The following is a 25,382-nucleotide window of genomic DNA, read 5'->3' as shown; positions in this document are numbered from 1 at the left end:
TGTCCTTCCTGATGCCCCGAGAGCAGGAGCAGGAGCACTAATGCATTCCCTGAGGTTCACATATTGTGTCCCATGTGGAATGGCCGAGTGGACCCCGTGGCTGCTGGCTACAGGAACATGTATTGCTAATTAACCAAATAACTTGGACAGCAGCACTCTGGCCCTGAGTCAGGGTGCTGGGCAGGCTCTGGTCCCTAGACCAGGTCTCGACAGCTTCTCCCTGTTGGTCCAGATGGAATGAGGCACTGCCTCCATCCCAGTCTGCAGGTCCCAGACGCATGGGGAGGGGTGCTGGAAACCACATGCTCTTTCTTGAACCCCATGAGATACAGTTGTTTTATACCATGATTTATAGTAGGAACTATCCTGGAAACAGAAAATGCCTGCAGCCTGGATGGTGTGCCTCAGTGGTTGAGCGTCGACCTATGAACCAGGAGGTCACTGGTTCGATTCTCAATCAGGGCACATGCCTGGGTTTGGGTTCTATCCCCAGTAGGGGGTGTGCAGGAGGCTACTACTGATCAATGATTCTCTCTCATCATTGATGTTTCTATCTCTCTCCCCTTCTCCCTTCCTCTCTCTAACGTCAATAAAAACATACTTAAAAAAAAAAAATGCCTGCAGACCAGGGTGGGGTGTAAATGCCACACCACCCAAGTACAGACTTTCTGGGATTTTCAGGTACTGTGCCTGTTCACACGCCTGCAGCACAGGCACCAGACAAAGGGCAATTTATGGGAACAAATAGTAAACTCTCCTGTAAGTTGCTATCTTTGCAAATTGAAAAGAGAGGGTCAGCTGTCAATTTTAATGGCAGAGCAGGATTGCTGAGCTAGCTCCCAGCCAGCAGCCCAACAGTGAGGGCACCCCAACAGTGAGAGTAGCCCACGGGCTGGGGAGAAGGGTGAGGGGGTGGGGAGTTACATCTCAGGAACAGGAGGGAAGTGTAACCTACAGACTGCGATCTCTTTTCCCTCTGCAACAGAATTCTAAAATAATCACAAAGGATAGAAAAAGGCCATAATATTGTAAACTAATGTTAAAAATAAAGGAAAGACAATAAACTTATGGGATTAAATTAAAGAGGTTCTTAAGAGAAAGTTGTGTGTTCTCAGTGTGAATTATGGGAAATAAGGAATTTCTGAAATTAATGCTCCTGGCTTTTACTGCAAGATGTAAATTAGACTGTTAGCATAGACTCATAGTGGGAGACACTCTAGTTAAGAGCCAGAATCAGTATCAAACTGGTTCTATAAGCAGATTAATAAAATAGAAGAATATCTGTCAATATAGGCTGAAAAGTTTTAGAAGGCACAAATAATATATAAACAATGAGATTGTAGATCAGGACTGATCTAAAAGTCACGATGAATGTCATGGGCAGCTTCAGTTATCCTGAAATCACTCGTGCCGGGAAGTGTAGTCGGGGAGGAAAAGTCTGAGAACTTTGGAGATTTCCTCATTGACAAAAGTACTGAAATGAAACCAAGAGAAAAGAGAAAGCTTGATAAACAGTAGTCTTAGGAACATGGAAACAGCAGTCAGAAATCTCTGTAGAAATTTCTCTAGAGAGGCAGCTGGCTGAAATCCTAATATTGTTCCCAGAGGATTCATCCAGAGGAGGCAGCACACGAGACTCAGGAGTCAGGGTCACCGAGGATCCCGATGACTCGGTCTCAGAGGCGTTTTCACAGGCAGACCCAGCGATTTATTTATTTATTCATTTATTTATTTTCCCCCAGCAATTCCTTTAAGATGGGGATGGGGACATCTGGCCCTGCCAAGACAACCTTAGTTGGAATTTGAAATTCAATAAATCTAGGAGCTTTTTTCATAGCAACATAATTTTTTAAGTTGATAATTTTGTATGGCCCGCAGATATTGTTATAAATATCCAAATGGCCCTTGGCAAAAAAAAAAAAAAAAAAAAGGTTCCCTACCCCTGCTTTAAGAAAAGAAACTGTACGTGTCACTTCGCAGCACTGTCGCTAAGGTTTCAATGTGAGACAAGCTGTGAACACATCACTTGTGGTAAGTGAGGACAGGCGCAGGTTCACCCACTGGACACAGATCTGTGATAAAGTTCAGCACCCAGTCACCATGTAAAGCAAAGCCAGGTTCTCAGAAAGCCAGGATGCAAAGGTGCGTTCTCACCAGTAAAAGGCATTTCCTGACAGCCTCGAGCCAGCACCACTTAGTGGGAAGCATGGCCACTGAGCCAGCAGGACAGCAGGTCTGGGATGGCTGCTTAGGTGCAGCCTCCTACTGAAACAGGAGCTTCCCGCTGGGCTCTCCCCACCCCGCTCCTGCAAGAGGAGGAGAGAAGGGCCATTAAACATTGCTATCATTTGCAAAACATGGTTATCAAATCCGCACTGTCCAACAGTCAGCCGAGGCCACAGGTGGCTATTGAGCACTTAAAACGAGGTGAGTGTAAATTGGGATGCCCCATAAGCATAAAACGCGCACTGGATTTCCAAGACATGAAAAAAGCATGGACTGCCTCATAATTTTTTATATTGAGTACACGCTGAAGTGATATTGCAGGTATATTGGATTAAATAAACTAAGTTTCATCAGCTTTGTATTTTTTAAAGTGTGGCCACTGGGAAATTAATAATTACACAAATGGCTGGCATTGTATCATGTTGGGCTGTGCTGGTCTTGACAGGAGCCCAAGGGAATCTGCAGAGGCTAAGGGAACAGCCCACATGCACTCGAGTTGCAGGTGACAGAGGCCCAGCAAGGTGAGGCGGGTGGGGCTGTTCAGGCTTGGCCAACCGAGAGCATGAGACCTCACCACAGACCTCCTGTCTTTTCTGTCTTCTCTGCACCAAACCTGCATATTTGAAGTGTGTATTATTGCAGGTAATGGGTCATAACGTCTTTGTAAGTTTCAGTTGTCATCCTTCCCGGTCCACTTCTGACTGACCGCCTGAGTATCAGCTGGTGCAAAGCCAGAGCGTCGAGTTGTGCATGAAAGTGTTTTAGTGACAGCTGTCCATCCACCTGGACTCTCTTGGACTCGACCACTCTGCTGAACCCACGTGTCCATCATTCCCACTCCCACCCCGTGTTTGCACTATCCCCTCACCTGCAGGGCCTGCCCCTGCCCACAGAGCCCCAACCCATCTTCCCGGCGTCCTCCCAGCTAGACCCACGGTGGCACATTCTCTGCTGGGCTTGCGCCCTATATCTTCCTTGGGCTGGAAAGTCCCCCGAATTCCCTGGTCTTCCTGGGGCCTAGTCTTGCCAGCCCCACCCCTGCCATCTGGCTATTTCACAGATGACATCTTAGTGCTATGCAAGTGTCCTCGCATCATGTAAGGCTCAGGTTCCGACTGCCTGCAGGTGTGGGAGTCGGGATGGAGCGCTGTTGACTCCTCGAGAGAGCCCCCCAACCCTGGTCCTCGGCCTCCTGCAGGGGTGACTTTAGGACCGAGTGCGAAAGGGGTAGCAGGTCCCCTGTAACCTGGGTAGGGTGTCACTGCTGCTCCAGCCACCTGGCTGTTCCTGAGATGAAAGTACCCTGGCCAGGGCAGGTCTAGCACTGGTGCCTGGCAGCTTCCACGCGAGGATTCCAGAGGAGAGGTTCCCTGATGACAGTGCTTCTGGAACGACCTCAGTCTGTCTCCCCAGATCGCGGTCATGACGCTGACGCTTTTTCCCATCCGGCTGCTGCTTGCCGCCTTCATGATGCTGCTCGCCTGGCCCTTCGCACTCGTCGCTTCCCTGGGACCCGCTGAGAGGGAACCGGAGCAGCCCCTGGCCTTGTGGCGGAAGTAAGTCCTGTCAGTGGTGCTCTGATGTGGGGAGTCACGGGGTCATTTCTTTGTTCTCACAGCTTCTGTCCACCCAGTGTTTATCCTCCCCTTCCCGGGGCAGTGTGTGCCAGGGCTGCGCTCTCCGGGCTGGGACACTGCAGCTCCTGCCACACCCCTGCCATGGTCTCCAGCTTCTAACAGGGTCCTTCCAGCCACATGGCTGCTATTTCCATGTCCCCCAGCCCTCAAACCCCAGGGTGGCAGCCAATAAATGATCCTCTCATCATCGATGATTGTATCTCTCCCTCTGAAATCAATAAAAATACACACACACACACATAAATAAATAAATAAATAAATAAATACGGGAGAACAAACTGCACAATGAACTCCTGAGGGGAACACACAATGACTTGGGCCCAAGTGTGGGACCCAGGGAGGCAAGAGGAAGCAGGTTTTGAAATAACAGGGCTCAGAGCATATGCCCTTCGGCCCCGTGCACAACGGGGAGCACGCTCAAGCAGTGGGCGGGGAGGTGGGTCCTCCCTGCTGTGCACAGCTGTGCTGCTCTGAGTAGACTGATGTTAGGTTAGGGAGCCTTTTTGCTGAATGTATGTTAGTGTTATTCATAAGTTCCTAAAATAAAAATCTTAGGTTTTGTTAATGAAAGGAAGTGTGCCCTTTCACAAAAGGCACTTACTCTAAGTTACTTTCAAAACACACAGTGTTGTAAAAACTAGTATCTTCTTGCAACACCTGACCAGCGGGCCGACACCTGAGCCAGGCCAGGCAGGCCGTGGTAATGGTCGTCTTGGTGCTGACACTCCCCGCCCCCCTGACTCGTGGTAGAAAGAGGGTGTCTTAGTCCTCTCAGGCTTCCTTAACCAAGTACCACCAGCCAGGACTAAACAACAGACATTCGTGCCTTAAGTCGGAAGTTGGAGGCCAGAGTGCCGGCATGGCTGACTTCCTGGGGAGGGTCTCTTCCTGGCTGCAGATGCCACCTTCCCCCTGTGTCCTCTTCCTCTTCTTATAAAGACACTGATCCTATCAGATGCAAGCCCTACCCTATGGTCTCATTTCACCTTATTTCAAAATATTGGGGATTAGGGCTTCAACATAGGAGTTTGGGGGACATGGTTCAGTCCCAAGTGCTCCATGGGGGGACTCTGCTCTCAGATCTGAGAAGTCCATCTTCATGACAACCTGGTGCCATGTGTGCCCTAAAGACCGGAGCATGGACTTGAACTTACTTTCAGCTTTTCTCTGCTCCCCTGAAAGCCTCCCCCACCCCAGGGTCTTAGCTTGGGATTGCCCTGGAGAAACCCAGTGGCCCCCACCTGCCCTCCAGTCTGCAGCCCAGCACTGCCTCTAGACCTGCTGCCCAGGGACTGGCCCTGCTCCTGGCCAGCCTGGCCCTGCATTGAGCTCGAAGCTCCTTGCAGCTCCAGGACTTGGCCCAGGCCCTTCCTGTCCTCACAGCCCCAGGATATGGCCTCAGGCCTCTCCTGTGCATCGTCAGCTGTCATTGCTTCATGGTGAGGGGAGGGGAGGGGGAATAGTAGGCAGAGTGTCCCATTAACATACAGGCCAGCTCTCACCTCTCCCCTTGTCTTGAGTGCTTGCTCCCTTTTGTAGCAAAACCATTTGAAACATGCAGATCAGCGGTCTCCAGGACCACATGGATCTCAAAGACCTAGGTGGACTGAGCTCTTGTCCCACTCTTCACATGCTTGCATGTTCAGAGACCAACACCCAGGGTTCAGTGTCAGGATGCTCCGTCCACCTGGACACACTGTCTCCTCAGTGTCCAGTTATCCCCCCACCTCTGTGACCCTTTACCCGCCATGTGCCCCTTCTTGTTTTGCTGGCTGTGTCTACCTCTCCCCAACCTCGGCTGCAGTGTGTCCCTGTGCTCTCCTGGTGAGCTTGTCTAGTTCAAGGATGTCCACAACTGTCCACAGGAGGAAGGAGACTCCTGTTTGACTTGCATCCTCTCTCGTAGGGTCGTGGACTTCCTGCTCAAGGCCATCATGCGGACCATGTGGTTCATCGGCGGCTTCCACCGGGTGGCCGTGAAGGGGCGGCAGGCCCTGCCCACTGAGGCAGCCATCTTCACCCTGGCACCACACTCCTCCTACTTCGATGCCATCCCCGTCACCATGACCATGTCCTCCATCGTGATGAAGGCCGAGAGCAGAGACATCCCAATATGGGGAAGTGAGTGAGGCCCTCCCCACCCGCCCTCGGTGCAGGTCACTCCCTCGTGAAAAAGGCCCTGGGCTTGCGTCCCTGTTATCTTTCCTTTGTTGTGATTTCCTCTGTATTAGTCATTGTGGGTTTTAGTTTTCATTAGTGCCCTTAAATATAATTTGTTGAAGTACTTCTTCAAGTTCTAGCACCGAGGATCCTAGAAGTCTGGGCACAGCGCAGGGCTCCGTCCCAGCGCACTAGTTACTATTCTCGAAACCCAGGCACAGGAGGGTCCTTAGACTGCATGGTAGGTCACTGTGGCTTAAACAACAGAACTATGTGCTCTCTCATTCTGGAGCCAGAAGGCCCTCATCACGTTATCTCAGGACTGAGCCCCCGATGGGACTCTGGTGGGCATGGGGGGGCGGCCTTCCTGCCTCCCCAGCTCCTGATGCTCAGGAGTCCCTGGGCCTGCGGTACAGTCACTCCACCTCTTTCTCCATCGTCCCAGGGCCTCTCCCTGTGTCTGTATCTCCGTGTGTCTTACAATCCAGGGTGAGTTCACCTCAAGATCCTTACCTAGGTACATGTGCAAAGACCCTTGTTTTAAATGTCACATTCGCAGATTCTGGGGGTTAGGACATAGACACATCTTTTTGGGGTTACCACGGAGCACACTCACCATTATTGTGGGTGCTGTAAGGAATCCTGGGCACTCTAGATGGTCCCTTAGGTACTCTACATGGTCCCCTCACTTCACAGATGAAAGCACCCCACATGTCAAGCCTGGTCCAGCCCTCCTGGAGCACTGCCCATGGTGCCCCTGGAGGGTTGGCCAGCCTGTGCCAGGTTTCCATCCCCATGGTTCCTCCAGCTGCTCTGCCTGGGCCCTGCCTCTACTCTCCTCCTTGCCAACCAGCCTCTGCCTCTTTTTTTTTTTTTTTTCAAATCCTCACCAAAGATATATTTTTATTGATTTTTTTCAAGAGTGAGGAAGAGAGAGAGAAACATCCATATGAGAGAGAAACATCGATTGGCTGCCTCTTGTACCCACTCTTACTGGTGGATGGAACCCACAAACTGAGTATGTGCCCTGACTGGGAATTGAACTCGTGACCTTTCAGTGCACAGGACAAACTCTAACCAACTAAGCCCTTCAGGCTACCCTCTTCTGCCTTTTAAACTTCATGTGGATTCTGGAGCAGGGCTTGTCTAGGCAGAGGCAGGCGATGGTGTTCTCTCCCTCTGTGTCTGTTATCCCTTCTTATAAAAAAAAAACCCAGTCACTGATTAGGGCCCACTTCAATCCAGACTACCTCCCTGTACCTTGAGTACATCTGCAAATATCTTCTTTCTGCCTGGCCGCTATGGCTTAGTGGTTGAGCGTGACCCCATGGACCAGGAAGTCTCAGTCACTTTGATTCCCAGTCAGCGCATATGCCCGATCCCCACCCAGTAGGGGGCATGCAGGAAGCAGCTGATCAATGATTCTCTCTCATCATTAATGTTTCTATCCCTCTCACCCTCTCCCTTTTCTCTGAAATCAATACATATTTTTAAAAAATATATCTTCTTTCCAAATAAGATCACTGTCATAGGCTAGGACATCAGCCTATCTTTTTGAGGGACACAGTTCACCCCACAACAGGAGCCATGTGTCCTGGGTCCTGTGACTCTTGAGTCCATGGCCTTCACACCCTTCTTTATTTACAGTGACGGGCTCTCTGCTTCCTGATGGTCAGCCTTGCTCTGCTCTTTCCCTGATTAACCTCCTGTGGACACTCAGTGTTGTTACTAAGGCTTCATGCTGTCCTCTAAGTTTACCGGAAGCTTTGGTGGTTCCCCAGTTCCCTTGCGCCCAGGCATGGACTCCCACCCACCCCATGGTACATCCCCTGGGACCTCTAGGGGGTCTCACCTCTCACCCAGTCCTGCTCAGCGGAAGTGGTGTATCCCCACATGACACCTCCCCTTCCCTTTCAGCTCTGATCAGGTACATACGGCCCGTCTTCGTGTCCCGGTCAGACCAGGATTCTCGCAGGAGGACCGTGGAGGAAATCAAGAGACGGGCACAGTCGAATGGCAAGTGGCCACAGGTAACCCGGCCTTGCTTGTGTTTGAGTGGATTTATTTCAGAAGGTGTGAGCTTAAAGACTGAAGGAAGAAGAAACAAAAGGGCCAGAACCTGCCTTCCATGGGGGCTGGCTGTGTTTAGTTTCCTTTTATTTCTGATGAGTGTGTAAATCCAAGAATCTGCTAAATATCAGGTACTTTTGATTCTGAAATTTTAAAATTAAAAGAAATGAGAAGAAATCATTCAGACCTGCATCTCAAGTTCCCACAATCGTCTTTATTGACAACAAATCTTTGTATAAGTTTTGAGTCAGAAAGACCTGCTGCCCGGTCCGCGGGGTCAGCAGCACCTTGTTTCTGAGCAGAGCATTCGTCTATAAGGTGCCCACTGCTTCGGGGTCATGGGCTGAGCTTCCTGAGTGCACCTGGTTCCTGACTCGGGCCATTGGGTGCAGGCCTCGGCTGCTATTAGCCGTCGAAGTGTTTGACCCAAGCTGTATTTTTCTTCTTTTAAACTGATCCAACATTCAGAAGCTGGAAATCCCACCAGACTCTGTGGTTCCCTGGCAGCCACCCCTACAAGTGCAGGCCATTCCTGCCCCTCCTTCAGCTTACCTGCCTGACCCTTGGGCATGCCAGGGTTGGACCACTGGTGTGGCTCATTGTCACCTGGGGATGGTCTTCCCTTCAGGGACCAGAATTGAAAGGACCCACACAGGTTGTATTTTTCAGCCATGGGGAAGGTGTTGCTTTACTGTGGATTCCGTTGGGGTTTCCACTTGCTGGCCAACACCCCCTTCCCCAGGGCCATTCCAAGTCCCAAGTCCTTTTGCCACACGCTCTCATCTGCGTGCCCCTGTCCTGCTCTGCCTCGGACGCCTGCTCCTCCTGGCAGCCCGCTCTGTGCAGGTGTGTCTGGTCCTCGGGGCAACCAGGAGGCAGGGACCACAATTAGCATATGCAACTCCCTGGTCTAAGAAGGCACATGCTATTGTCTACTTGTGTTGCTTCCAGATTTTAATAAATCCCATAGTTAGAGAAGAAATCAACATAATCTTCCATAATTCATTTCACCTTGTTCAACTGAAATTGATTAAAGTATCTAAATTATGTCAGCAGTAGGGAAATAGATTGTCAAAATTGGCACCTGTGAATTCTGAATTATGTCCCTTTATTGCTAAACTCCTTTTTCTTTTCTTTTTTTTATTTCAAGATAATGATTTTTCCAGAGGGAACTTGTACCAACAGGACCTGCCTAATTACCTTCAAACCTGGTATGTAGCTTTTTTTTTTAAATGTTTTTATTGATTCCAGAGAGAGGAAGGGAGCAGGAGGGAGGGATAGAAGCATCAATGATGAGAATCATTGATCGGCTGCCTCCTGCACACCCCCCACTGAGGATCGAGCCCACAACCTGGGTACGTGCCCTGATCAGGAATCGAACTGTGACCTCCTGGTTCATGGGTCGGCACTCAATCACAGAGCCACACAGCCAGGCTATAGTTTTCTTAATTATTTTTTTCTCCTTGAAAAAGGGGAGGAGACCCTCACTCCCACCAGTGCTCCCAGTTGTCCTATCAAAGTGCAGCTCAGCCTGGAGACACTCGCGTCTGCCTCCTGCCAGCAGGGCTGTGACCCTGGCATTCTCTGTGTTTTCCACCAGCACAGATGGGGAGGGCCGTCCAGGCATGGGATGGCTGCTGACCAGGAAAGCCTTGCAGGAAATCCCGTTTTATTCTGAGGCCAGCATGGCCCCCGCAGGCACAGGACCTGCCGCCCTGGCAATAAGACGGTTCCTGTGTCCCTTTTCTCTGCAGGTGCCTTCATCCCGGGAGTTCCCGTCCAGCCGGTGGTTCTGCGGTACCCAAACAAGCTGGTGAGTGTGTTCTCCTGCGGATCTGTGTTCAGGCGGAGGGCCTGGGAGTGAGAACTGCGAGGTGTTTGAACACCCTGGTTTTCCAGTCAACCCTGCTATTCCTAATATTCCCAAATATTCACGCACAGAATCCTGCTTTCGTAGGTCAGGGAGTGGTCCTCCTCTCATGTGATCGATCTGGACATTTTCAGCTGAACATCCCCCCTCTCTGCCCAGTGTCCTCAGCAGCTGTCACTGCCTAGTTCACACTCTAGGAAATTTTTAAATTAAGAATATTCAAGTTCTAAAGAGCTGGAGGCAGCAGGAGAGAAAGGAATTAGGTGACTTTGTGGTTCATGTGCCTTTATCTTGCCTCTGGTGTGTGCAGAGGTTTTGTTTGTTCTAAGACAGTGATGGCGAACCTATGACACGCGTGTCAGCACTGACACGCGTAGCCATTTCTGATGACACGCGGCCGCTGAGGTGGCCGCGTGCCGAGGATGAAACATTTGCGAAATAATGTTTTTTCCTCAAAGTGACACACTACCCGAGTTATGCTCAGTTTTTTGGCGAAGTTTGGCACACCAAGCTCAAAAGGTTGCCCATCACTGTTCTAAGAGAACAAAATAAAAGAAGGGGTGTTTGGGGCTCAGAGCTCCCAGACAATCTTGATGGATCCCCAGCTCAGAGGCAGAGCTGGGACAAGGCCTCAGAGCAGGTTCCGGCCAGGGCCCTGCTGGCCTCCATGCCGGCTGCGTCTCACTTTTGTAACCCCGTCCGTGGGTGTCCTCTCACCTTGATGGGCTGAGGGCACTTGCAGCCGAGAGAGGTCCACACACACACACACACGTGTCCCCGCCCTGCCTGGGCCCTGGACACACGGGAGTGGTTCTCCACAGAGGCACCTGAGGCAGATCTGCTCGTAACACGGAGCTTTCTCTCCGTTGCAGTGTCTTTATGACGGCAAAGGAAGAAACCCACCGGCCAGGACACGGTGGGCTCTGGAGTCCCTGGTATAGACGATGCAGAATTACATGTGACATCTGGGCCAGGCCTATAGGGTCTGAGACAGGGGTCCTCAAACTTTTTAAACAGGGGGCCAGTTCACTGTCCCTCAGACCGTTGGAGGGCCGGACTATAGTTTAAAAAAAAACTATGAACAAATTCCTATGCACACTGCACGTATCTTATTTTGAAGTAAAAAAAAACAAAATGGCAAAAACACCCGCATGTGGCCCGCGGGCCGTAGTTTGAGGACGCCTGGTCTGAGATTTGCACACGGGGCCTACGGGTGTGGACAGGCGCAGTGGAGGCTCTCTGAGTGGCCACTAAATAAATGTCAGTCAGAACTGGTCTCCACGCAGACTGACAGATAAAATTGTTCTCGCAGCACAGCTGAAACTGAAGAGGTGTGTTTGTTTGTCAGTCTCTGCAAATAAGAGAATCTGTCATTGGTGTGTAGAATTCTAGATTTTCCATTATTTAAGTTTGTCCCATGAACGTATTGTAAGCAAGGTTTCTTATAGGTTCCAGAGCATGCAGCTCGGGTGTCAGAAGCACCTGCTTTGCCTGTTTGTGGCCCATGTCCTGTGTTCAGCTGCGTAGCCACAGGCATAGCCCACTGATGGCAGGTTTGAGCACAGACCTGCACAGAGGGGGCCACATGGGTGGCAGGGAACCCCGTGCCATGGGTTTTTGGAGCCTATGAGAGGAGTGCATGGGTGTCAGGACTGCAGAAGGAAAAAGCTTCCATAGGGGACCTTTGTCAGGGTAGAAACAGGCACCCGTCCTCCAATGTCCCACCTAGGTAGCTGCTTTGCCTGCTAAGGCTGAGAATGGAGGGGTCAGAAATGCCCTGTGTGGCCCTGGCCTGGCACGGGAGTGCGGGAGTCATGGTTCTGCAGTGGCTTGTTCTACCCCTTCCCAAACCTGGGGCAACTCGCTGGATTTGGGGGTGCAGGTGGGTGTGGTGTTGGAATTTGGCTGGATGTCGCAGGCCCTCATGAGCACGTCTGAGGGAGCAGATGGACAAAGAGGCTCCTTGTTGTAAATTGAGGTTGCCTGGGGGGGAAGGGCAGGAAAAGGAGCTGGGAGGGGTCTTAGGTGGTGAGCACCCACCTTCTTCTCTGCCCTAGAGTAGACTTGGGAGGATGAGGAGCTCAGCATATGGGGTCAGAGGAAGGTTAGAATAAGGGCAGGGAGGAGGAGGAGGGCAGCAGAAGAAGCTAGGATAAGGGTAGGGAGGGAGGGGCTCATGTGGCATTCCCAGGAATTTCTGATGCCTGACTCCCAGTCATGTTTCATCCATTCATTTCTTGCCCCCAGGACACCATCACATGGACGTGGCAAGGCCCCGGAGCGTAAGTCAGACATTGTGCTGTCTCATTTGTCCTGTCCTCCTGGGAAAGTGCTCCCGTTAATTTAACAAATGTGAAACCTGAACACATGACCCACTGCTATTTGACAGCAGTTAGGTTCAGCCTGTTGTGGAAACCTGAATGTGAAAATCTGGTCTGTCCTCACACCCTGGGTTCCGGGACTTAAGTTCATTATCTTCAGCCCCACTTGGAAGATAATTGTGAGAACCTTTCTCTTCCCGCCCTGCGTCTGTCAGCTCAGTGATTACCATCCTGTCCCTGGAAAAGACAGCAGACCTCCAGGGGCCGCCCTCCTCTTGCTCAGCTATTGGGGGGCGGAGGGGAGGGTGGAACAGGGGATCCAGACACATTGGGCCTCCAGGGTGCTGCCGTTTGAGCTGGTTTTGGAAATGGAAGTGTGGGTGCTGAGGCCAAGCAAGAGCCCTCCCATGGCCCCCAGGCCTTGTCATGGTGTTTAGAACAGAATGCTTGGGAGGTGCCATGAGGAGCGGCATGTCCGAGTGGTGGTCCTCACGTTTCTGAGGCTGGAGTGTGGGGGTAGGTGGTGAGAAGCTGGGAGAAGGGCTGGAAGAGGCTCCTGGTGGCCTGGGCTTGACGCTGTCTATGAGGCAGAAGTGGGGTGTATAAGAGTGTTACGAGGGGGACTGTATATCAAGGGGTTAGTAAGCGAAGGCCCAGGGATGGTATTCTGGATGGCTCCCCATTTCCAGCTTCTGCAAATAAAAATTTTTAAATGCTGGTTCTGAAGTCAGGAACTCTGGGAGCCAGGCATGGGGGTGGCATAAGCGAGGGCCTGTCCAGTCTGTGCTGCCATGAGATGACTGGGTGAGGACTGGTGGGCAAGGTTTCAGATATGGACGAATTTAATAAGAACAGTAAAGACCGCTATGTAATAAAAGTAGCCTTTTCTCTCACTGTTGTATTTTAAGGTTTAGATTTAGGCTGAAGAAGGCTCAGCATCTGTCTTCTGAAGGAGAATTAACTGCCTAGTACTGCCCTCTGCAGGGCAATGGGTTTGAAGATTTTGCTAAACAGAGTCTTCTAACCAGTGCTATAAATCTATTTGTTTTTAAGGTTAGAAATCCTGTGGCTCACCCTGTGTCAGTTTCACAATCAAATTGAAATTGAGGTTTGTATAAATATAGTGTTACACAATGTTACATTGGGGTTATAAATACATTATATCAAGGTCTTTTATAGATACAATGTTATGTTGTCTTTATAGATACAATGTTATATAGGTGTCTATGTAGATACAGTGTTAGTGGTATCTTGGGTTTTATATAGATACAATGTTACATTGATATCTCTATAGACACAATGTTATGTCATCTGTCTCTTGGAACCCTTGCCATTTCTCATGTCTCCTTAGAGGTGCTTCCCAGTAGTTTTGCATCAGTCACTTTGTATTTCTTGGATGATTTTTAATCTATTCAGATACAATTTTTTAAATCAACAAGGAAGCTAACCCCATCATACACATATGCAATGAATAAATTTTTTAGCTTTTTTTTTTTTTTTTTTTACTTGATACTAATACTGCTGAATTCATACTGCTAAATTTGTCATACTATCTTCCTCTCTTTGATACTTGGTCAGATTAAGTAGTCTACCTTTCATTTTGCATCCCACTGGATGTATCAGACAAAGTCACAACACCCATCCTCTCATCTAAATTAAATATAGCTATATTTGTTCAACTTGTAAATTTGATCTGAGTGGATGAAGAAAAGAGTTTATTTTCTTAAAAAGGGAATTACCAGGCTACTCCTGCACCTGAAAATCAAAGATGAATCATATGCAACTTAAGTATTTCATGTAACACTTTACTACCTTCCAATCAATTTTACAGAGTAATACTGACTACAGATGAGCCAGCTTTCCACCAGGTTTTTATTTCAGTAGAATATAAGCCACTTAATACTCAGGGCTGAGCCAAGGGTAGCAGGCCCACAGCTTAGGACATCTTATGTGGCTCGCCTGCTGGTGGCTCAGAGCACAATGGAGCCAGGCTCTGAGAAAGACAAGTTGGGCCTGCTCTGGGCCTCCTGGTAGAAACAGCTCTATTTCAGATCTGGCTTCTTATTGTAAGCATTGAAAAGAGACTTCGTGGCTTGTGAAATCCCTCTAAACATAATTCCTGGTGTTACTCCTCTGAGACGCTGGTGCTAATGGGAGGAACTGTTGCAATTTGTGTGGTTCTTTTCAATGTAGCTGTTAAGCAAAAGGTTCAGTTATGAGAATTGATAGTATTTCGGGATATTCCTGTATTCTTAAATATTAGTGTTAAAGAAAAAGGGCTCAGTGGTGATTGTTTGCCTTTTCTGCATGGTAGGACTTACTTAAAACATTGTGTAGATGTCCAAAAGCTAGTAATTGTCTTTTACGTAGAAATAATTTGTTGTGTTATCCTCAACACAAAACTGAGACCTTTAGAAATGAAAACACACATGTTAAGTGTACTGGCTACAGCTGCAGCGTCGGGGGAGTGGCTACTCCTAGTGAGGAATGGCGAGTTGTGAATTTTCATACACACCTGTGCATATATGTGCACGTGGGTATGTGCACATGTACATGTGCATGTGTGACCACTTCAAAGATGATACTAGTGGGAAGTGCTTTGACAAATCTTAATTTTTTCAGACTCACAATTGTCACTCACAGTGGCATTGGTAAGGGGGGTGTCTTGTGATGCTGTGCAAGTGACGCAGCCTTCTCTGTGTGCTCAGTTCCTTCCGGTGTACAACCCTTCAGAGGAGGAAAAGAAGGACCCCGCCCTGTATGCCAGCAATGTGCGACGCGTCATGGCCGAGTGAGTGCGCCCTCTGTCTCCTCCTGGCCTCCGGATTTCCTTTCCCTAAGTATTACCCAGCACTCTTGTTTACCTGCTGTTTTCCTCCTCGGTGCTGCTAAAAACAAGAAAGCCAATAGCATTAGGAAGATGGGTTCTTGCAAAAGCTAGTGAACAGCATGGACTTAGCCTATTGGACATACACTTTATGTCTCCTGTTTTTGTCAGATGACATTTCTGCTTGTTCAGCATTTGGAAGATCCTTAAACATCACTTAGTTTCACTCATGTCAGGTGTGCCCATAACCATCACTCAGCCAGGTGCCACATGTGTAGGCGCCCAGTGTGACCGGCAGCAGAGCTGTCAGTGAGAGTGATGGCCTGTGCAGACTTCAGGGTCTGTGTGAGCGGGAATGTTCTCGAAGCTTCTCTCTCCATCTACCCACGCAGTGTTTATTAATGTTCCTGCTCCATCTCACCAAGTTCAGTGTGATAATTGTGCACCTAATCTTGTACAGTAGCTCGTCCCACTTGTACGGCACCCATGCCACAGCCAGGAACATGCTCACCTCCTATTGCTGGCCATTCCCAGCTTGTTCCAGATAGTGGTAGTGTCAGCTCTTACACCTGCCCCTCTAACCGCCTTCATCCCTCCCATCCCGTCTTCTCCCCTCTCCTCCTCTCTCCTGTTCCAGGGCAGCAGGGGCTGCCTCTGACTTTGGCCACCTCGGTGCCTGCAGGGGGCTCAGCAGCTCAGCGGCTCTGACAGTGAGTGCCACTCGTTGGGGGTCCACGCGGCTGCAGAGGGGGTTTTAACAGTTGCTATTGCTGACCTGTGTGGCTTAGACTTCTAAGATAAAGCATTTCAGTATGCACATTGCACCCCACTTTAATGCATTCTGTAAGACTCCATTGGGCAAAATCATGCATCTCACCTCAGCATACATGAATTAACACTCAGCAAGCTGTTCCGTCTTTGTCCACAGGCTCCTCAGGAAATTGGGCGCTAGGGATAGAGTGCAGTGAAATGCTCCTCCCCTTGCCTGGGGTACCCCCTCCTCAACTCCCTCTTCTTCTCCCTCTCTGATTCACACCGGCCACCAGGATGTGCTTGATCCTCAACTTTTGGGAAGTCAGGGTGCTCAGTGACACCCTTGTTTATTCTTGATAAAAAAATAATGTCCATCCATGGAATTGCAGGCTCAACAGGTTGGGTATAAATATTCTTCATACACACTGAAATAAATTAACTGTTAACATTTTTAAAGATATATATCCTAAAGAAACTGTCCATATTAATTCAAAGGAAGAGGACAGATAGCCCAAGGGTCACCCCCTCGCCTCAGCGGCGGCAGGAGAATTTCAGTGGGTTGTCGCCTCATCTCTAGTCTCACCTTCAAATGCTCCTGGGAGGGGCCAGGATCCCCAGGCGCTCTGTGGACAGCTCCTCAGCCGCCTCATCCCCCTTCCTGAGGAAAAATTCTGGCTTCTGTCCCCAAAGGATTATACCTGAGTTTGTCAAGGAGAATGTCAGAGTCACTGTTTCCTTCTCAAGTGATTGCACACTGCATTATTATGGCAACAGGAACTTTTATCAAATGATTGAAGCCCAGTCAGTTATGAGGGTGGGGAGCTGTTTAGTTTTCTATACTAGGAAAGGTTATTTCTCATGAACCCTGACGCAGCTCTGAGAATGGCCGAGTTCTGACTCTCCCCAGCTTCATGGAGGTGCCAGCTCTGATAAAAGCGATCCCGGACACTTGTGAAGAATTGAGCTTCTCCATAAAACACCCTGTGGGGTGGTGGTGTCATCTTTAAGGCCCAAATGCATGGTTGTTTCCTAATGGGGTGCAAACTTGGGCAGCCCCAAGTTTTAAGTAATTGAAATTTAGGGTCAGCTATTAGGCATTTATGTTTAGTACTAAACATGAACCTCCCACATTGCCCTTCTGTGCATCTCGGCATTCAGAGTCCTCCCTCACGTACTAATGGCTGTGTGAGGAGGGTACCCCAGGGGCTCAGAGCAGGGTGCAGGACACGCATGCAGCACTGCCTCTGCCAGGGTGTCTGCCATCGGAGCAGACTTCAAGAGACCACAGGGGCTCCTGAGACTTGGGGCAGCCGCCGTGCAGGGTGCTCACAGCAGGGCCTCCTCTCTACTGCAGGGCCCTGGGCGTCTCCGTGACCGACTACACCTTTGAGGACTGCCAGCTGGCCCTGGCAGAAGGACAGCTTCGGCTCCCTGCAGACACCTGCCTTCTGGAATTCGCCAGGCTTGTGCGGGGCCTGGGGTGAGTGCCTGGATTTTTTTACTCTTGATCAGTTCGTCAGAAAGGGCACTCCCTCGAATGCTGTGACAGCGTTGGGGCTGCGATGTGTGACAGGGCAGGTGCGTTGTGTTCAGCAGCAGTGAGGAAGAGCTTTGCACCGGACCAAAAACTCCGGGCAGAACCTCGCAGGGGCCTCCACCCTGCAGGTGTTGGGGACCGAGCTGGAGGTCACAGCAGCGCCTGGGGCTGCCCGATGTCACTCGAGACAGGGCATCAAGGAGAACTGGAGTGCTTGTTCTGGCAGTCCGGTTACTTTCCTCTTTTCACATGCCAACTTCAGCCCACACTGAAGTGCCAAAAAGCCCCTCATGGCTGGTGCCACTCTCTCCGGAGCTGCCCCCGGAGGACGTCCTGCTCATAGGCCGCCCTGCCAAGGGGTGTACATGCTTATGCAGATGCTTAGGCAGAAAGCATTGTGTGCCTTCAGGTTATTGGAAGTGTGTTCTTGAAAATTAGTAACTTGGTCTATAAATCATGTTGATAATTTGTTGGGTCTTAAAACAGTAAGCCTCCTATTTTTGGCATTCTGTGATTTTATTGAAAAAACAAAACAAAAACTTTCCCTCTCTTTTTATTTAGCCTAAAACCAGAAAAACTTGAAAAAGATCTGGATAGATATGCGGAAAGTGCTGGGGTGAAGAGGGGGGCAAAGATCAACGTCTCGGAATTTGCGGCTTACCTGGAAGTGCCTGTCTCCGACCCGCTGGCCGACATGTTCTCCCTGTTTGACGAGGTAGCACATCACCCAGTGGGGGTGGGGTGGCAAAACCTTCGACCTCAAAGTATACATTGTTTTCCTTATAATATAAACATTCTGTAGACAGTTTTGGAAGTAGAGAGGGAAAACCATCCCTCAGTGGCCCCATCCTACCAGCCTGCGCTGTCCTCGGGAGTATTTTCTCCCATGGTTTTAAATGCACAAAGAACCTGACATTTCAATTAACATGTGCTGATAAACATGTCTGTAGTTTGGGTTTTCTTAGATCACTAAAAGGCCGAGTGATATCACACAGCAATGCTGGCCTAACCGCTGCCATGTCTCTTCTCAGAGGCCTCCACTGACCAGCCCAGCCAGGCCTTCAGAATTTCTAAACATGGCCTCTTTCTGGATGCTCAGCTTAGTGGTTCCCCATTGCCTCTGTCTAAAGCTTGGGGGTCTCCCCCTGGGGAGCAACCCTCCCCTCTCCACCTCGCATGTCATAATCAGTCGTATGTGCTGGCTGCACAGAGTCAGCACGTCACTGCAGCTCTGGGAAGGCGGGGGTGGCCTTCATGTTTGAGAGCGGGGGAGACAGAGAACCAGGAGGGCAGGCTGCCATGTAGCCAGAAACCAGCCACGCCTGGTCATTCTGGACGGTTGTATCGCAGTGCAGACCCCTGTGCGGTGCGTCCTGTAGGAGCAGTCAGCGTGGCACAGTGTGTGTGAAGGGGCTCCTTCAGCCACGAGTGTTCCCTGTGAAAAACGTAGTATGTTCTGTGTGAATAATGTAGCATGTTGCATGTAGACAACATTGTGTGTTCTGTGTGAACACTTAGAATTTCATGTGTGTGCAACACAGCATGTTCCATGTGACAACGTTTCATGTTCTGTGTGGTCACAAGGTGCAGGGTGGTGGAACCCGAAGAAGCTGGTGAGTGATGTGGGCTCTAGAGACCCTATGAGTGTGCAGGTTTGTGGCACCACAGTGTGCAGTTGAGCGGGCGGCCCATCTGGGCGACCCCTGGCGTAAAGCAGCTTGGGGTGGATTTGTGGCTACATCTCACTCGGGCGCTGTGACAACAGGGTCAGGGTCTTTGAAATACAAGAGTGAGCGTGGTTTCAGCCGGTGACGTCTGGTGGTGCACTATCATCACTGAGCACCAGACCTCTTGCTACTGTGTGTGGGTTGTTCATTTTTCACAATTTCTAGGGCACAATGGTCTTACAAGGTAAGAATATTCTCCGTTTCACAGAGAGCCTCAGACCCGAGATTACACACCTTCCCAGAGTCAGAGGCATAGGCCTGGGACCCAGTGTGCTCGGCCGGCGTGGTGTCCACATCCGCTCGGGCTCCCCTTTGATTTGCACGCTCGCTGTGCGGTCACCAGCAGGCTAGGTTTCCGAGCCCAGAAGTGAGCCTCGTTGTGGGCAGGTCTGTTTTTCTAGAAGGCAGGCAACAGTCATCGTGCTGCACATACCTTCCTGAGCAGCTTCCTGTGAGTCACACTGAAGATCCATTCTAACGGCCTAAAGCGTGGAGAAGCCAGTGGTTAGGAGCGCTCTTCAGATGCTCTCTTGATGTGGACACCTGATCTCAAGTTGCTGTGAAAATAACCTTGTGTTGACACCCAGCAGCCAGTGTTGAACCCCAGCTCCCAGGGAGGTGGCCGGGCTGCCCCTGACAGAGCGTCTCTTTCGCAGAGCGGGAGCGGCGAGATGGACCTCCGGGAGTACGTGGTCGCCTTGTCTGTCGTCTGCCGGCCTGCCCATACCCTGGACACCATACAGCTGGCCTTCAAGGCAAGTGCAGGATTCACATGAGTTTAATTAATGGGGATAGTGAGACGTGGGTTACAGGTGGAGCACACCCTTAGGTGGGAGGGCGGGTCACGCTCAGTGGCTCAGCACTCCCTAGGGTGGCACGCTGGTTTTGGCCATGCTGTCCAGTGGATCAAGGCCTGCTGGAGCCCCAAGGGGAGGAGGAACAGGCCACTCTGGGCAGGCAGTTGGGGCTGGTGGGGCCTGAGGATTGAGGAGGGGACCTCGGGGTGACACCGGCCTTGCTTTGCAGATGTACGGGTCTCAGGAGGATGGCAGCATAGACGAGGATGCCCTGTCCAGCATCCTCAAGACGGCATTAGGGGTGGCAGAACTCACCGTGACCGACCTCTTTCGGGCAATCGACCAGGAGGAGAAGGGGAGGATCACGTTTGGTGAGAGGCCCGGGAGCAGGGAGGGTGGCCCAGTGGTGCCGGAAGTGAGGACACACATGGGACCCCCGCCCACCTGTGCTTGCCAGGTCACCCTGTGTCTTCCGTAACACAGAGCTTCCCAAGAGGAAGGTTCTTCCTAAAACCTGGCCAGAAGGGTGGGAGCTTTCAAATCTGATTTCTGCAGGCGATTAATAGAGCCAAATTCCAAGCCCGGTAGACCTGGGACCAGGATGAACGTCGTCCTGGGGGCTGGGGGCACGTGTGCCAGGCCAGGGCAGGGCCTCTGCCATCAGGGTTCAGTGCAGGAGCGAGTCACCTGCCCTGAGGACTCTGCTGGACAGCTCCTCTCTGGAAGGTTTGGCTTCATTACTTGTGGCTGCACAGCAGGCTGGCCTGATCCTCAGAAGCCAGGACCTGAAACCCACCTATTGGCTGGGGGGCTGGGCAGTAGGATCTCGGAAGGCATTCTGCTCAGCGCACTGGCCAGCGTGTGCATTTCACAGCGAGTAAGTGTTCTTGCTGAAAAACTAGCAGACATTTGCTCAAGAAAGGTCATTGTGCACGTCTTGTTTGGACATGTTTTAAAATTGCACCCAAATGTCAGGCACAGATGTGGGTTGGGAGGTGGTTGTTATCTGTGTGTGTGTGTGTGTGTGTGTGTGTGCGTGCGCGCACATCTGCGTTAAAGTAGGCCCTGCTTCCCAGTGGATTTGGGCGTTGATGACGTTGGTAATGAGCCTAACCAACTGCAGACTTTTCCAGTAAAAGCCATTCCAGGTTTCCTACAAGGAGACATGGATGACCCTGGAGCCTGCAGGCTCCTACACCCAAGGCCTCTGAGCATCACCTGCTCTCAGGATGCCTGAATGCAAGCCTGAGGGTGCTCTCCACCCAACCCCAGCTCTCGCCACTGGGAGATGCACAGGCAGGGAGGCATTCAGGCCCTGTGGCCAGCTTGCAGGGTGACCCTCCATGCACGCATGCATGGTCTCCCCAGTGCTCAGACATCCATCAGTAGTGCCTGGCTCATGGCGTATCAGTCACCACACGGACACACGGACGCTCGTCCTGTCCCTGAACCAGCTCTTGTGATGTGCAGCGCCTCCCTCACTTGCACTGAGTCCCCACAGTGCCCAGAATTGTGCCATTTCTTTAGATTTCCCCCAAGCAGAAGTAACTGAGAGGATGCAATGGCTGTCCCTTTGCTTTTGCTGTGATTTTGTGTGCAGCAGAGAAAAACTGAGTGTGGGTCTTGTCCTCACCTCCAAGAACATGAACATAGACCCCCACCCCTGCCAGAGTGGGGCGGGCGGAGGGGAGGGGAGGATCACGTAGGCCCAGGGAAGAGCTCCAGACTCTAGATGTCTGCTCCCGAAGCCCCAGTAACCATGTGCCCTCCTCTCTCCAGCCGACTTCAGCAGGTTTGCAGAAACGTACCCCGACTTTGCAGAGGAGTATCTGTACCCCAACCAGCCGCCTTTCAAGAGCTGTGCACAGACGCTTCCCGCTCTCACCCCCAACGGCTTCTGTGCTGACTTCAGCCCCGAGAACTCGGATGCTGGGAGGAAGCCTGTGCGGAAGAAACTGGACTAGGACTGAGGGTGCTGGACAGACGAGACTGCTCCCTGGCAGTCGCCACCCGCTAGCCCTCTGCTGTGACCACCTCCGGGCTCCACTCTCCACGTCGGCTGCTCGGTCACTGTCCCCAGGCCCAAGTGCCAGAGGCTGGGGTGTTTCCACTTTGCTTCTCTGTGGGGCACCGGCCTGAGAGGTGCCTGTGGGGCATCTGGAAGGAAACCTTATGCTCACGGCACCAGGACTCCTCACAGTGAGACTGCGTGGGGCATGTCCTGCCCACCTTGGCGGGGCTCAGGGGTCTCCCTGCGGGCAGGTCCTCGGGGGTGGGTGGACACCAGGTGTGGCTTGTTTTCAAGTGTCCTGGGTTCAGATTTTCATCTCACTCTTCACGCGGCCCCTGTTGGTCAGTTCGAGGCACACGCACAGGCGGGCAGCCTCTACGCACACTCAAAAAGCAGGGCATGTGGCATGTGTTCGATTCCAGACAAACCCTTTGCTGACTTCTGGAGTCACAGCATGGCCGGCCCGCCAGCAGTTTTTAAACATTTCTATATTTGTGGGAGTTCATGAGTATTTTATAAACCTCATTTAGATACTACAGGAAACATTCAGCATTTTTTTTAAAAGAAGAAAGTTGTTTTTCTACTTCATTTTCCTTTGAGGGTCAGAGGATATTTATTTATAGGCCCTTTTTTGATAGACTCTGAGGCTGTCTGTGGCTTTGACTTCACTCTCTCTGGCCTCTCCACCAGGTCAGTTTCCCTCCTGTTTGGGCCACCAGGAGTACCAGCCCAGAACTGCTATCTCCCATCCTTAATCCTTTAGAATCCCCCTTTTTTTATAAAGGTTACCAGTTTGGTATTTCTGTTTTAATATGACGTCATCTACTTCACTGTAGTGTCGGCTCCAACGGAGGCATTGAACATGGGTGGCATGAGGGAGGCAGGAGGGAAGGATGGTCCCGGCTCCTTGGTCGTGTTTGGCTGTGCACCTCCAGCAGCCCTGGGACAGCGCGTCCTGCTCGGAGGGTGGTCATCCCTCCCCTGCTCGGGCTCTGTGGTGAGTGGACGAAGCAGCTGCCCCTGCAGACAGATGAGCTGCACGGACAGACAGACGGACGGAAACTGGAGAGCAGCGGAGCCGGTGATCGCCTCAGGCTGATGCCCCGCCTGTCAGGGAGACAGGCCACATAAGTCTGTCAGGGACCAACTCCAGTCCTGCCCTGGGTCAGAGGAGAGCAGTCTCCTGGCACCAGAAGGGGGACACTGGTGGTGGTATTGCCTTTGTTCTTCCTGAAACCCCCTTGGTTCATTTGTTCAGGACAGAATTGGAACCTGTCCTTAAAGCACAATCATAACCACAGACTCCAGTTGGTGTCCTGAAGCAAAGCCTCTGGGTTCCTTTCGGGGGAATTTTTTTTTTTTTTTAATTTCTAAAATGAATTGAGTTTTGTATTTGGGGCATCTCTACTGAAAGTGACCACCAGGGCCAGAAGCACAGGGAAGATGTTTACTGATTTCCCGAGGCATCCATGACGTGCATTTCTACCGGTAGACGCCAGGAAAACCCTTAACTCCGTTCAGCTGTCCCCTCCCCCTGTTCCAGCTGCTCACTGCCAGCCAGGACGCACACAGGGGCGGGTGCTGAGGGCCATCGGGGCACTCGGCCTGCTGGACACCACAGAAACTCAGATGCAGCCTTGGTGGCTAACGGTGATTGATTTTATAACCATAAAATGCATATTCATTTTTCAAAGAGAAAAACCCACCAATGACCAATGAAGGAGGTGAATAAACTAAGATGTTCTAAGGGAAGGGGCCTGAATTTGGCCTCCATCCTCCAGGTCTGTGCATGAAGGGTTTTTTGAATGAAATGCCACGGTGCGTTTTCAGGAAAAAAATCTCTGATAATCAGACTTTGAATGGATGTTTGCTCCTCCTGATCCCTTTTCTCTCTTGTAGTGACTCAATGGCATTCGGAACTGTGAATGTACATAGTGTCGGAATAAACCCCATTAGTGTGAGACGAGGACACATGGGCAAGTGCAGCCCTGGGGTCCTGCCGGGACGTGGGGCCCTGCTGGAAGGGGTGCCATGTGAAGAACTTTGGGTTTGTAATGGAATGAATAAAATGTAGTCCTATGTACTTGAAGGTGCTCTTCGTTATGTGTAGTTTTTTTTTTTTTATTAGAAAGACAACACAACATTTCTTAGGCTGTGACAGGAGAGGTAGTCAAGATGAGATTTCTAGCATGTTTGGGAAGCACGGTAATTGAAATTCTGTAGAAGCAGCTTCTCGATAGTGAAGGGGCGCTGTGGAGGAGTTCAATACCCTGTGGGCAGTGATGGCATTTCCCAGAACTCAGACTTGCATAGCTGTCTCCCTGGTTCTGTAAATTCTCTATATTGAGCATATACACCTTAAACACACTTTGCAGTCCTTCTATTAAATCAGTAAAGGATTTATAAATAGAAGTAAAGCAGATAGAACTGTTGTATTACAATCCCAAACACTGCGTGAGAACATCGAGGGTGTGTGGCCACTGGCTCGGCTCAGGTAACACTCAGGGATAAGGTTTCTTCACAGAAGTGAGTCGGGAGCCACCGCCAGGAGTGACAGGAGGAGGACACACAGGGACCACATTCACACAGCAGCCACTGTAACTTTGTGCTTGTAAGCCCTTTTAACATAACAAATGAGTCTTGCCTTTGAAATTGGTTAAATTGATTTGTTTTAAGTAAAGGAAAGGGATAAAGCAAAGACAGGATCTGGACATTTTACATCCAGAGATGGACACAGCTTTGCAGTCGAAACGAAAGAGGTCACCACAGCCGTGGGCTTTGGGTGGCATGAAAGTGGGCAGGGTGGCTGCAGGTGGATGGGAATGCCTACCCAGAGCCCGCCTGTGATGGGACCCATGCACATGGGCTGGTCCAGTGCTGACAACAGGGCCCATCTCTGCTATTTAATATTGTCAAGAGCTGGTCAGGTTCTGATTAATTCTCTTACATGTAATAAAAGCGTAAGAATCCAAAATATTGCTTCCAATCGAAATGAAGGAACAGAGATTGGATCCACCCTCCCTGCTGGTGGAAAACTCTGACGGGCTTTTTTCTCAGTAGTGAGGAAATCGGCAAAACACTGTCCTGGCCCCGCTGAACACAGCTTCAAAGCAAGACCAGAAAGAATGGTCAGGCTGTATATCAGTAACTCATTTGCAGCCTCAAAGTTCCAGGATATTCACAGGAATGCAAAATTATTCAGCACCCTGCAAAGTAGAAGTCACAATCCCGGGCATCCAATCCCTGGATGCTTCAACAACAACAACAACAAAGGCAGGAAACCATGATCTATAATCAGAAAAAGACCCAGAAATGACTCGGATGATGGAGTTAGGTGAGGTTCGTTTGTTATACGTCACTGTATTACCTTGTTTATTAGAAAGCCAGCGAGAGACAAGACTGAATATCTTCAGTAGAGACACGCGAGGTCTTTTATGGGATCAATA

At 50.6% G+C, this 25,382-nt stretch overlaps 1 protein-coding gene across 1 annotated transcript in view; it reads left to right on the top strand.

Annotated features, from left to right (window-relative positions):
* The window catches only part of LPCAT1 (lysophosphatidylcholine acyltransferase 1), a 34,958-nt gene extending 12,087 nt beyond the window's left edge, over positions 1-22,871 (top strand). Inside the window, exons 2-14 of the mRNA XM_054715245.1 lie at positions 3,640-3,782; positions 5,770-5,984; positions 7,941-8,053; positions 9,244-9,304; positions 9,848-9,906; positions 12,211-12,245; positions 13,338-13,392; positions 14,993-15,075; positions 17,219-17,344; positions 17,963-18,116; positions 19,785-19,883; positions 20,155-20,296; positions 21,705-22,871. Coding sequence (XP_054571220.1) covers positions 3,640-3,782; positions 5,770-5,984; positions 7,941-8,053; positions 9,244-9,304; positions 9,848-9,906; positions 12,211-12,245; positions 13,338-13,392; positions 14,993-15,075; positions 17,219-17,344; positions 17,963-18,116; positions 19,785-19,883; positions 20,155-20,296; positions 21,705-21,889 — 1,470 coding nt within the window. The 3' untranslated portion in view covers positions 21,890-22,871. The remainder of the gene's footprint in view (positions 1-3,639; positions 3,783-5,769; positions 5,985-7,940; positions 8,054-9,243; positions 9,305-9,847; positions 9,907-12,210; positions 12,246-13,337; positions 13,393-14,992; positions 15,076-17,218; positions 17,345-17,962; positions 18,117-19,784; positions 19,884-20,154; positions 20,297-21,704) is intronic.
* The last annotated feature ends 2,511 nt before the right edge of the window (positions 22,872-25,382 follow it).

This window comes from Eptesicus fuscus, chromosome 4 (genome assembly GCF_027574615.1).
Source record: "Eptesicus fuscus isolate TK198812 chromosome 4, DD_ASM_mEF_20220401, whole genome shotgun sequence".
Classification (NCBI taxonomy): domain Eukaryota; kingdom Metazoa; phylum Chordata; class Mammalia; order Chiroptera; family Vespertilionidae; genus Eptesicus; species Eptesicus fuscus.
This window is presented reverse-complemented; position numbering and strand designations above follow the sequence as displayed.